Genomic DNA, 12957 nt, shown 5'->3' on the forward strand with positions numbered 1-12957 from the left:
TTCATGCTGGTTTCTCTGCCCTCTGCCTGTGGATTCTACCACTTGCCCATGTATCTCCAGGGTATCGACCGCTCACACTCCTGGGTGAATTCTGCTTATGCTCCAGGAGGCAGCAAGGCTGTGCTGCGACGGGCACCCCCTTATTGTGGGGCCGACCCCAGACAGGTGCCCTCCCTCCCTGCCCCTGCACGCGTGTGACCCCACCTCAGAATGAGCTCCTCTTACCTCCCTGGCTGCAGCTGACTAACCTAGGGCACTGCCTGAAGGAGGCAGTGAACTCCTCCTGCCTTTGTTTGGGTCTGTGGAGCTGGTGTGGTAGGCATCACTGGGTGCCTGGACCACAGCCTCAGGCAGAGACAGAAGGAATAGGGGTGGTATATGTAAATAGCATGCAAATGGTATGCAAATCCAATCACTGTAACCTTACTGCCCTGCATGGCCTATTTCTCCCTTTAATCCACTCTGTTTAGGAGACGCTTGAATTCTCCCTTTGACATAGCGACCTGAATGGTGCCAAGGGGACAGAATTGAACCTCTGGGCTCCCCCATCCTGTTTCAGGCAAAGAGGGACCCCTGTGGGCAGTTCCCTTTATTTTAGCCCTTTCCCAGACACCTGGTGTGGGGAGGGGGCTATCCTTTCAGACAGACCTAGGTTCGAGTCCTGGCTCTGCTATGGGCTCACTCTGTACTCTAGGCTCTGTACCACATTTTCAGATGTGGTAAAGATTCAAAGTAAAGTGCTCAGTACAGCTGTCCCTAACCTGAGAGGGAGTAGGGCATTGCAAGTGGGATGTTTTGGTGGGATAGATCCTCGGCCCAGCCTCGCCCCAGACCTGCTGGCCAGTTGAGGAGCTAGACATCAATCAAACAAACACACCAGTGTATGAGTGCATAGGGTGAAAATGCCTGAAAGGACACTAACTAACAGAAACCGGGCCACCAGCCTCCCTCTAGGTGGTCTGGGGGCCTCTCCAAAAAGATGACATTTTTGTTGGGACCTGAAGGGTGAGGTGGAGCCAGGAAGCCACAGGGACTGGTTTCCCTGCACACTTGGCCCCAGGCCCTGTTCCAGTTTTGTGCCCATCACCCCAGCAACCTGCACTGCATGGTGGGCCAGGGGACTATTAGCAGCACAAGCAGGGGGAGTTTTGGACATACTTCTGCCAGGATTGCTGGGAATCTGGGTTCATGGGCCCTGCCAGCCCCCGTTCATTTTTATCAGGACTCCCGCCAGTGCCCTCAGATCTCTAAGGTGTCAGCTGAGCCTTGAAGATCACATAGGATATGATGAGGAGGGTATGATGAAGATCACATAGAATATGCAGTGGATGGCCCATCTGGTACATGCCAAGGAGGCAGCGCATTTGTCTGGGACGGTGGGAGCCGCGGGGCCCTCCAGTGCTGAGGTAGAAGCCTGAGCAGGCCCCAGGGCTGGGCCACCTCCATCATTAGACCTCCTCTCCCTGTCAGCAGCCTCACTTCCTGACCAGCAAAGGAAGAGTGGAGCCTGAGCCCCCATAACCCATTTCACAGATGGGGACAATGAAACACAGCAAGGTTCCCAGCAAGGCTGGAGCGGGGCTAGGCCTGGAACCTGGGGCTCTCTCGTCTGCTTTCACCGCCTCTCATCACCATCTCACCTCCTCTGTCCTATATTTCTTCTTCTTTCTCCTCCATCTTCACTTTAACCCCCTCTGTCTACACTTTCCCTCTTCCATATCTGTTCCCTCTTCCTCCTCTGTCCACCTCTGAACTCACTGACTCAATCACACTCTCCACCCTTGTCCACACTCGCTCTTACCTCCTCTAACCACACGTTCTCTTTTCACTGTCTACGTTGATTGCACCTTCTCCGCCTACACTCCCCCCGTCCATTCTCTCACCTATGTCCCTACCTGGTCCCGCTCCATCCACACTAATCTTTGCCCAGGGGGCTCTGGGCCATGTTCTCACCTATTCTGTTTGCCCTGCTTGTCACCTTACTATGTGTTCCTTGTTATTTTCATCTCTATCACACTCTTTCCTTCTCTGCGCCCCTACTGCCCATCCACACGGACACGTTTTCCTCTGTCCATGTAAATCATCTCTCTTCCTGTCCACACCACCAACACCCACACTAACCTCCCCGCCCCCTGTCGCCATCCCACCCTCTTCATCCCATCCCATCATAGGCCACCGACCGCAGCTCTAACCGAACCTCCTACCTCGAGAGCTCCTCCTCAGCCCCACCAGCCACCCAGCCAAGACCCACTGTGCAGAAGGTAGTGGAAGGCAGAGGGTGGGTGATGAAATTTTGGTTCGGTCCCAGCAAAGGGGTCCAGAGTTCCCATCCCCTGAGCCCAGCAGGGTCTGGAGAGCATGGGGAAAAGGACACATCGAATCCTTCTGCCCCCTCTCTCCTGCATGGCCTCCTGCTGATCTAACCCCAAGCCCTCTAGCTGCATCTTCCCCTGTCATGCCCTCCAGAGGGGGGTAGGGGTAGGCTCCTCTGCTCTCTGTGACCCCTGTCCCTGCCTCCAGCTTCTTCACGAGGAGCTGGCTTTGCAATGGGTGGTCAGTGGCAGTGCTGTGCGTGAGGCCGTCCTGCAGCACGCCTGGTTCTTCTTTCAACTCATGGTAAGATGGCCTCCTCCCCTCCTGAGAGCAAGAGGCCCCCAGGGGAAACGCTATCCTTGGGGAGAGAAACCTCCTGAGATTATACCTGAGACCCCTGAGAAATGGCCCCAAAAGACCTCCACATAGAAAGATAAGAGATGCCTAAGGGGATCTCTCCCTGGAGAGAGGCCCCCTGAAACTTAACTGAAACCCCTTCCATAGAGAGAAAGCACCCTCCACCTTCCCTATGAGACTGTCTGGAGAGACCCCTAACCAGTGAGGTGACCCCCTTCAAGAGACAGCTCCAGAGAGAAAGGGAAACCCATTTGGTCACCTCCTTTTCAAGAGGTGCCTTGAAAGACCCTTCCTGACTACAAGCCCCACCCCATTTGGTGGGCCTTCAAGTCCCACCCAGGGCTCCCTCAAGCCCCACCCTATCCACAGACTTTGCCCCAGGAGTTCCTGTTCCATTCCCTCATTTTTCCCACCCCTTGCACTCAGCCTGGGACCCACTCAGACTCCCCCAATGGCCTTCTGAAGCCCTGCCACAATCTGTAAGTCCCGCCCACCGTCTCTCAGACCCTGCCCTCAGCCCAGAACTACTGGGCTCAAGCTCTACCCAGGACCCCTTATGCCAGCCTAGACTATCTCCCTTGCTGTTAAAGTATCACTTGCAGCCCTTCAAGCCCCACCCCTCTTCTCGCCCCGCTCCCCAGGTGAAAAGCATGGCACTGCACCTGATTCTGGGCCAGCGGCTGGACACACCCCGCAAGCTCCGCTTCCCTGGGCGCTTCCTGGACGACATAGCGGCTCTGGTGGGCTCTGTAGGCATGGAGGTCATCACCCGGGTCCACAAGGTGAAGGGGGAGGGTCCTCAATGGGGGAAGGGCTTGAGGGAGGACATAGAAGGGGGAGCGCCAATCCTGCCCAATGCTTCTTGGCTGTGAGACCATGAATCCCATTTGCTGGATGAGTCGATTCGTTCAGCATCTATTTCTTGAGCACCTACTGTGTGCATAACCCTGTGCTGGGCACTAGAGACACAGCAGTAAACAAAACAGACCAAAACCCTTGCCCTCATGGAACTGAATTTTATGGGGAAACTTGAAGGAGGTGAGGAGGCAAGCTATTCGATATCTGGGGGAAAAGCATTTAAGGCAAGGGGCATAGCAAGTACAAAGGTCCTGAGGCAGTACCATGCCTGGGCTGTTCGAGGAGCAATGAAGTGATGAGTATAGCTGGAATAGAGTGAGCAAAACAGAAATGGGAGTTAGTGAGGCAGAGAAGTGACAAAGCAGATCCATTAGCCTTTACCACAGTGTCAGTATACAGTAACTGCTCAATAAATCGACATCGATGTTCTGAGACCTTGACCGATTGTCCAAGTCCTGGATCACTAATTCCAATGCCCGCAGGAGTTAGGCAGGCAGTAATAATAATTATGATAGTAATAATATTAAGCGTTTATTGAGTGTTTACTGTGTATCTAAATACTTTAGATGGATCACATTAAATTCTCCCAGCAACTCCATGAAATTTGTATTGTTATCTCCATTTTACTGATGGAGAAACTGAGGCAGAGAATGACTAACAGCCTGCTACCACACAACTGAGAAGGGACACAATAGGGATTTGAACCCAAGCCACCAGCTCCAGAACCCACACCCTCACCACCAGCTTCAGTTGAGAGAGTGGGGCTTATGGAGAAACACAAGGCATGTGCCCGTTAGTTGTGGCCAGAATGTCTGATTTTTAAAGTAGAATAGGACTTCTGAATTTGATGGGAACTTTCCAGATTTTTGAATGCCAGTCTGGCCCAAGCCAGCCCTTGTGCAATTTCCTTTGACCTCTGGTCTGGTCTCAAAAGTCTCGACCTTGTTCCACTGGAGCCTCCCCAAGGGCTGACATTCCCAGGGGCTGCCCCAGATTATGAGGAAATCACCCTGAAAAAGAGTTGCAAGAAAGAACAACGCCCCTGAGAAGCATCATCTTAGCTGCAAGTGGGACATCGGTGACAGTCCACAGTGGTTTCATTCCTGGACATTCATCAAGCACTGACTGTGTCAGGCTCTGTGTACAAGGCAGAGCCAGTCTCTGCCCCCCTGTAGACTCAGAGCTCAGTCAGGTTTTGTATTTTGCTTCTTTGGGTTGCAGGGAAATGAGGGCTGCTCAAGCTGACTTTCGAGGCCACAGAGTGGCTCATGAGAACATGAGGGCAGAACAAGCACCAGCTGGGCCTTGAAGCCATAGCAACCTCTGTGCTGTTTCCGTACCCTTGCTGGGCACATCCTGCCCCAGGATCTTTGCCTTACTGTTCCTTCTGCTTGAAATGCCTTTCCTCCCCATCTTTTAGGCTACTTTTAAACAGCATCCTGTTCAGTTGTCTTCAAAATTATCTGGAGACAACAGAATTATCTGGAATCCTTTTGTTTATTGTCTGTCTTCCCCTACACAAGACTGTGAGCCATACAAGCAGCAGAGACCGCCTCTGTCTCATTCACAGGACTTGGCACATAGTAGATGCTCAGTACATGCTCGTTAAATGATTGCTGGGGACTTATCAGTTATGGCAGAGGTTAATTTGCTCAAACATAATCACAAGTGCTTTAAATGTGACCACGGTTTATTATTTCTGAGTGTTAGTGGGCTGGTGGGGGGCTCCACAGTGTGGGCCTGGCAATCAAGGTTCACCATGTTGCCTGCCATATCAGGCATGGCAGGCTGTGGGAACATTGGAGTGGCCATATTACTTCTCAAATTCCATTGGCTAGAAGGTGATCATATGGTTATCCTCAGCTGCAAGGGAGGCTGGGAAATGTAGTCTTTACCCAGCTCTAAACTCTGATACCCTGAGATGGAGAGAAAAGATATAGTGGGGCGTCAGCAGCCAGTCTCTGCCATCCACGTTGTGTTATTTAAATTTGATGAAAGAGGAAAGAAAATAGTGTCCTGAGTGGTGCCCTGAGGGGTATAGACACGTTTACTCTGGGCAGGGGAGGGGATTAGTCAGAGTGAGGAGGACAACCAGGAAGGCCAGTACTGGCTAGAGCGCAGAGATGAGGGTATATCAAGAAGACCCAGAGCTCTGGGGCAGTGATGTGGCTCCTGGAGGTCTCTGGTGGCCTTTACGAGTGTCAGGCCCTGTGTGGGGACTGAGGTTTGATGGGGTGTGTGTGTGGCCGTGGGCTGACAGGCCCTGTGTCCCCAGGACGCGGAGCTGGCCGAGCGCCTCAATGCCAGCCTGGCCTTCTTCCTCAGCGACCTGCTGTCCCTGGCAGACCGTGGCTTTGTCTTCAGCCTGGTTCGGGCTCACTACAAGCAGGTAGGAGTGGGCATGGCAGGAAAGGCGCACCTGCAGGTGATATAGTGGGGTGGTGGGCGTGGCAGGAAGAGAAACTGTAAATGTCCTCTGATTCCCTCCCCTGCAGGTGGCCTCGCGGCTCCAGTCAGCCCCCAACCCGGCAGTGCTGCTGACTCTGCGTATGGACTTCACCCGCATCCTGTGCAGCCATGAACACTACGTGACCCTCAACCTCCCCTGCTGTCCCCTGTCGCCCCCGGCCTCGCCCTCACCCTCCGTATCATCCACCACCTCCCAGGTGGGCTGGCCTCACTTCTGTCTCCTCCTATTGACCTCTGACCTTCAACATATCTTCTGAGGTTCCCTCTGTCCATTTGACAGTGGGCCACTGCCCAGAGTGACTGACCCTTCACCTCTGACCCCTCATGGTCAGCAGTTTTCCAGGGGGACCAGCTTCTAATGTCTCATCTCTAAATCAACTCCCAGACCTGCCTTCTCTCTGCTGTTTCTCAGACCTCTGACTTTCGACCCCCATGCCCTGTCACATCACAGATAGGTTAACCCCAACCACTCACCTCTGACTCTTAATTCAATGTCTGCTGTCATTTCCAGATGCATTAATACCAATCTCTCACCTCTGACCCTTAACTCCAAATGAATTAATCCTAACTTTTCACCTCTGACCCTTGACCCGTGTCCCCTGCCATCCATGCTTTTTCCTCCCCCCTCTGCAGAGCTCCACCTTCTCCAGCCAGGCTCCAGACTCCAAGGTGACCAGCATGTTCGAGCTGAGTGGGCCTTTCCGGCAGCAGCACTTCCTGGCTGGGCTCCTGCTGACCGAACTGGCACTGGCCCTGGAACCCGAGGCTGAGGGGTGAGCAAAGCACAGGCCTTGTCTGGCCTCTGGGTAGGAAGATCCAGGCACTGCGTCCACTCTGTCCTGATCACCTCACTATCCCACAGGGCATCCCTGCTGCACAAGAAAGCCATTAGTGCGGTCCACAGTCTGCTCTGTGGCCATGACGCTGACCCCCGCTACGCTGAGGCCACCGTGAAGGCCCGTGTGGCCGAGCTGTACCTGCCACTGCTATCACTTGCCCGGGACACACTGCCACGGCTACACGACTTTGCTGGTCAGTGGGTCAGGGCAGGATGAGATCACATGATCCGGGAGCTTGATTGATACTCAGGGCTCAGGTCAGGGAAGGTGGGAGAGCACAGTCAGAAGTAAAAATACAGCATTAGGGTCAATAGATTGGATTCAAGTGCTGGCACTGGGCCCCAGGCAAGCCATTAACCTCTCTGAGGCTTAAGTTTCTCACTTGTAAAATGAGGACAGTGGTAGCACCAACTATTTCCTATAGTTATATGAAAATTTGGGGAGCTGTAGCACTGGGATATTGTCAGCCTACAATAAATGGGAGATATAACATTTATTTATCTTCTAAGAGAGGATGTGAGGAGGGAAGGTGGGGAACATCAGGGTGAGAAGGCAGTGGAGCCCTGTGTTCATTCATTCACTCATGTGCACATTCATTGGCACTATGGAGGGACACACATACAGTGGTACATACAGTGGTTAAAAGCACAGATTGGGGATTTGTAGGTTGATCCCCTTCATCACTTAGAGGAAATTCTCCGTTATCACTTTTTTTTTTCTTTTTTTAAAATTTTATTGGGGAATATTGGGGGACAGTGTGTTTCTCCAGGGCCCATCAGCTCCAAGTTGTTGTCCTTCAGTCTAGTTGTAGTGGGGGGCAGCTCAGCTCCAGGTCCAGATGCCGTTTTCAATCTTTAGCTGCAGATGGCACAGCCCATGATCCCATGCGGGAATTGAACCAGCAACCTTGTTGTTGAGAGCTCGCGCTCTCACCAACTGAGCCATCCAGCCGCACCTCAGTTGTTATCTCTTGAGTTGTTTTTTTCCTGCCTCATTTTCTCGCCTCATTCCTTCTGGGACTCCAATTACACGTATGTTAGACCTTTTGATCATGTCACACATGCATGCTATGCTCTGTTGTTTTCCATTCTTTTTTCTCTGTGTGCTTCACTTGGAAAATGTTCTGTTCACCTGTCTTTGAGTTCACTACTTCTGTCTTCTGTTGTGTCCAGTCCTCTATCAGCCCCATCCATTGAGTTCTGAATTTCAGACATATTTTTCAGTTGGAAAATGTCTATTTAATTTTTTTTTTCTGTAGATTCCAATTCTCTGTTGAAATTCTTCTTTTTATCCATTTTGGTCTATCTTTTTTGCTATTTTTTCTTTTAAAGTCTTTGTTTGTGACCTAACTTTTGGTCATCTAAGTACAATCTTCTGTTGTCTCTCTTTCTCTCTTACCAGTCGTATTTTCCTGCCTCTTCACATGTCTTGTAACTTTTTATTGTATTTTGGACATTGTAGGTAAAAGAACCATCTGAACTGAAGAAATATCATCTTTCCCTAGTGAGGGTTCTTCTTTCCCTCTCTTGGGCAGATGGGTTAAGGAGATGATCACCTCAATGCAATGAGAAATTGAGCTCGGTTAAGCTGGATTGGAGCTATAGTTAGACTCAGTCGACCTTTTGTTTTAAGAATCTCTAGGGTGTGACCTCTTCTGTATTTGTTGGCTGCTCCTCTCTCTGGTGAGACATTTTTTGGGAGGAGAGGTACTCTCTTAAGAGCATAGATTTTAGAACCAGATGGTTTAAGTTAAAATACTAGCTTTACCATTTACCTACCTGCTGTGTGACCTCAAGCAAATAACTCAACCTCTCTGTGCCTCAGTTTCCTCGTCTATAAAGTAGGGATTATAAAAGTATGTATCTCATATTGTTGTTTTGAAGATTAAGAGTCAGTATCTTTTAAATTAGAATAGTACCTGGCACATAGGAGATACTTTGTAAGTGGGAATTGATGCTCTAATAGCAGCAGCTGCATAGATTATTGTTGTGATTGTCATCACATCATCATCTGTAAAATTACTACTCGTGTGGGCTAGGGATGTGTTCTAAGTGTTGAGTATATAGCAGTGGCCAGAGCAGATATAGTCCAGTCCTTTGTGGACACAATGAATGTATCTAATTACAAGTATAATAAGTGAGCTCTAGGAATAGATAACTGGAGACTCCACCCTGGTCTGAGGGGATTGATATCAGGGAAGACTTCCATGATGAGGTGACCTTTGAGCTAAAATTTGAGACGGAGGGACAGCACTTACCAAGGGCTGTTGCTCCCCCTTCTCTCCTTCCAGAGGGCCCAGGTCAACGGTCAAGACTGGCCTCAATGCTTGACTCAGACACAGAAGGAGAAGGGGACATTGGAGGCACCATCAATCCCTCAGTGGCCATGGCCATTGCTGGTGGCCCCCTGGCCCCTGGCTCCCGGGCCAGCATCTCCCAGGGCCCAGCAACGGTGAGTACAGGGCTGGTCCTCAGAGACACCATCCAACCTGGCAATAGAAGTTATGTAACAAGATTCAAATCAGCTAGTTCTCATCTCACATGGAGAAATGAAAATCAACTCTGTCCCTTCTGAGCGCCCTGTCCCCTCTCTGGCCTCAGGGTTCTCGTTCAGGCTGTCCCCTCTCTGCCGAATCCAGCCGGACCCTGCTGGTGTGTGTGCTGTGGGTACTAAAGAATGCAGAGCCAGCCCTGCTGCAGCACTGGGCTGCCGACCTGTCCCCCCCACAACTGGGTCGTCTCTTGGACTTGCTGTACCTCTGCCTGGCTGCCTTCGAGTACAAGGTTTGGTGGGGTGGGCAGGGGACTCGGGTGTAGAGGGCAGGCTAAGTATGCATACAGGACCCTTGGTGCTGTGGGGTGGGCATGAACGGGCCTGCGCCAGTTCCTGAGGGTAAAGGGGTGGATTGTTTCTGTGCTGAGGCAAAGAGACTGTTTCTGTGCTGGGAAGATTGTCTTCATGAGTAGAATTTGGCAGGTGCCAAGACTTTGCAGTAAAGAGGAAAGCTGGACTGGTCCGGTGGCTCAGGCGTTGGAGCTCCATGCTTCTAACGCCGAAGGGTGCTGGTTCGATTCCCACATGGGCCAGTGGGCTCTCAACCACAAGGTTGCCAGTTCAATTCCTCGACTCCCACAAGGCATGGTGGGCTCCGCCCCCTGCAACTAAGATTGAACACAGCACCTTAAGTTGAGCTGCCGCTGAGCTCCCGGATGGCTCAGTTGGTTGGAGCATGTCCTCTCAACCACAAGGTTGTTGGTCGACTCTTGTAAGGGATGGTGGGCTGTGCCCCCTGCAACTAGCAACGGCAACTGGATCTGGAGTTGAGCTGCACCCTCCACATCTAAGATTGAAAGGACAACTTGACTTTGGAAAAGTCCTGGAAGTACACACTGTTCCCCAATAAAGTCCTGTTCCCCTTCCCCAATGAAAATTGAAAAAAAAAAAAAATAGGAAAGCTATGTCTTCAAGCACAGAGTCCCAGAAGTTAGAAAGGGCCTGAATAAGCAGGACCAGGTTAGCCCAGGTTCTCACGAAAAAGGGCAGAGTCAACCTGGAGCCTGTTCTCTGCCTTCCTAGGGGAAAAAGGCCTTTGAGCGCATCAATAGCCTCACATTCAAGAAGTCCCTGGACATGAAGGCTCGATTGGAAGAAGCCATCTTGGGCACCATTGGAGCACGACAGGAGATGGTGCGACGGAGCCGTGGTGAGTAGATGTACCCTACAAATGTCCCCCCAGCTGCTCCCACCCCGTGTCCAAGGGGCCCCAAGAGGGCCCATCCCTACCTCTCTGTCTGACACTCTTTTCCCAGAAAGACATCCATGTGTCATCCCCATACACATGGGTGGCTGTGTCCCATCTGTTCTCACATGTCATTCATATCTAACCGTGCATACATTTAGTAAGCGTCCACGTTACTCAGTGTCCTCATGGGTCATCCCACCTGTGTATCTTTGTGCCTATTTACTTCTCATGGTCACGTGTGTCCCTATGTTTTTGCACATCTGTGAACATGCACCTACGCATCTCAGAGAGGAGCCCATTTGGGAACCAGGAGAACGTACGCTGGCGGAAGAGCATCACGCACTGGAGACAAACCTCAGACCGTGTGGATAAGTGGGTGTGGGCCGGAAGTAGTTCCCTGGGGTTAGACCAGTTTTTAGAGAACCGGTGCCCCAGGGGCAGCTGAGGGCCGGGGAGAGCTCAGTCGTGGGGTGGGGTGTGGCCCTGAGAGACTCCCCAAGTTCCTCCTCTTCCCTCCAGGACCAAGGAAGAAATGGAACATGAGGCCTTGGTGGATGGGAACCTGGCCACCGAGGTGAGCCTGGTGGTTCTGGACACGCTGGAGATCATCGTGCAGGTTGGTGTTGATTCAGCATCTCCCTGACCTCTGACCCCACCCCAGTGCCTTGTGATCTCTGACTCCAGACTCCCTCTCCTTCTCTGACCCCATAATTATCCTAGTTCCTAACAGTTGGATTTCTGACCCCGCAGACAGTGATGCTGTCAGAGGCCCGGGAGAGTGTCTTGGGCGCAGTATTGAAGGTCGTGTTGTATAGTCTGGGCAGTGCCCAGAGTGCCCTCTTCTTGCAGCATGGCCTGGCCACACAGCGGGCCCTTGTGTCCAAGGTGAGCACCACTCGGCATCTACAGCTTTTAGAGTCATAGTCGCTGCCCAGTCTGTGTGATCAGCAACTCCATGAGGCAGAGACTCCTTAGCCACAGTTTTCAGAAAGAACTGAGGATCAGAGTGGCAAAGTCACTCACTCAGTATCACACAGCAATGACTTAACAGAGTCTGACTACAAAGCTTGCTGTGCACGGCCAAAGAAGGCAGAACAGAAAGGTGCCCCTGCCCAAGTGCCCGTGGGCGGGTGTCTGACTAGTGTCTGTCTCGGCCCTGGGGGACAGTTCCCGGAGCTGCTATTTGAAGAGGAGACGGAGCTGTGTGCCGACCTCTGCTTGAGGCTCCTGCGACACTGCGGCAGCCGCATTAGCACCATCCGCACGCATGCCAGTGCCTCACTCTACCTCCTCATGCGCCAGAATTTCGAGATTGGCAATGTAAGTAGGAGCAGCCGACCAGGGGTTTGGTGCAATAGACTGAAGGCAGGCAAGGAGAGTGGTGAAGTCGGCAGGTCGAGAAGGCCCTGGTGGAGGGTTCGAGGCCCACAGGTATGCTTTCTCTCCTTGCCCCTGCAGAACTTTGCCCGTGTGAAGATGCAAGTGACCATGTCACTGTCATCCCTAGTGGGGACGACACAGAACTTCAGTGAGGAACACCTGCGACGGTCACTCAAGACCATCCTCACCTATGCCGAGGAGGAAGTTGGGCTGCGGGATAGCACTTTCGCCGAGCAGGTGACCCCACCACGCTCTTGCCCCACCCTCGGCAACTCAAGGGTCTTTGCCTTGCCCTGCTTGACCCCTGACCCCACCACCTCGGCCCTGTCACTTCCCAATGAGGGCCACTGTCCCACTGCAGGTCCAGGACCTGATGTTCAACCTGCATATGATCCTGACGGACACAGTGAAGATGAAGGAGCATCAGGAGGACCCTGAGATGCTCATTGACCTCATGTACAGGTGAGGCGGGCCAGGGGGACCTTCAGCCACTTGTACCTAGACAGGTGAGGGGAGAGATAGTAGATATATGAGGTAAGGAGGGAGCAGGTTAGCATACAGGTGATAAGAGGAACAAATAAGGAGGGACAGGTGAAGAGGAACCAGGAAAGCAGACAGATGAAGGTAATCAGGTGAGTGAACAGACAGGTGGGGGGACAGGTGAGCAGACAGGTGAGGGGACAGGTAAGGTGCAGGCATGTAAATGAACAGGTGAAAAAGGTGCCAGATGAACCTACAGAACAAAGAGAGGGGGACAGGTAGGAGAGACAGGTGAGGTGCTAACAATGGGTGAAGGAGTGACAGATCAGGAGAATAAGTGATTTTGAGGAGAAGTAAGGAAGTATAGTAAGAAATTGGGGAGTGGGACATGGGACAGGTGATACAGATAGGAAAGTTAGGGGGCCTACGGGAGGGATGGGCCTCGGGAGATAAGTGAAATGGTGCATGTGTGCAGGGGGGTTGGTGACTAGAGCATGGCCCAAGGTTCCACCAGTAAAC

At 52.0% G+C, this 12957-nt stretch overlaps 1 protein-coding gene across 7 annotated transcripts in view; it reads left to right on the plus strand.

The window, feature by feature from the left end:
• DOCK6 (dedicator of cytokinesis 6) overlaps nucleotides 1–12957 on the plus strand; it is a 40996-nt gene that overhangs the window by 21162 nt on the left and 6877 nt on the right. For 3 of the 7 annotated variants that reach the window (XM_033134402.1, XM_033134403.1, XM_033134407.1), the window contains 17 exons: nucleotides 61–165; nucleotides 2172–2261; nucleotides 2521–2616; nucleotides 3312–3452; nucleotides 5804–5917; nucleotides 6024–6194; nucleotides 6631–6770; nucleotides 6860–7029; nucleotides 9127–9287; nucleotides 9437–9619; nucleotides 10413–10539; nucleotides 10866–10950; nucleotides 11098–11194; nucleotides 11329–11463; nucleotides 11746–11898; nucleotides 12037–12195; nucleotides 12320–12420. In XM_033134402.1, coding sequence (XP_032990293.1) covers nucleotides 61–165; nucleotides 2172–2261; nucleotides 2521–2616; nucleotides 3312–3452; nucleotides 5804–5917; nucleotides 6024–6194; nucleotides 6631–6770; nucleotides 6860–7029; nucleotides 9127–9287; nucleotides 9437–9619; nucleotides 10413–10539; nucleotides 10866–10950; nucleotides 11098–11194; nucleotides 11329–11463; nucleotides 11746–11898; nucleotides 12037–12195; nucleotides 12320–12420 — 2228 coding nt within the window. The remainder of the gene's footprint in view (nucleotides 1–60; nucleotides 166–2171; nucleotides 2262–2520; nucleotides 2617–3311; nucleotides 3453–5803; nucleotides 5918–6023; nucleotides 6195–6630; nucleotides 6771–6859; nucleotides 7030–9126; nucleotides 9288–9436; nucleotides 9620–10412; nucleotides 10540–10865; nucleotides 10951–11097; nucleotides 11195–11328; nucleotides 11464–11745; nucleotides 11899–12036; nucleotides 12196–12319; nucleotides 12421–12957) is intronic. The other 4 variants (XM_033134405.1, XM_033134404.1, XM_033134408.1 and 1 more) reach the window with 2 other exon arrangements.

The sequence above is a fragment of the Rhinolophus ferrumequinum genome, chromosome 18 (genome assembly GCF_004115265.2).
Source record: "Rhinolophus ferrumequinum isolate MPI-CBG mRhiFer1 chromosome 18, mRhiFer1_v1.p, whole genome shotgun sequence".
NCBI lineage: Eukaryota > Metazoa > Chordata > Mammalia > Chiroptera > Rhinolophidae > Rhinolophus > Rhinolophus ferrumequinum.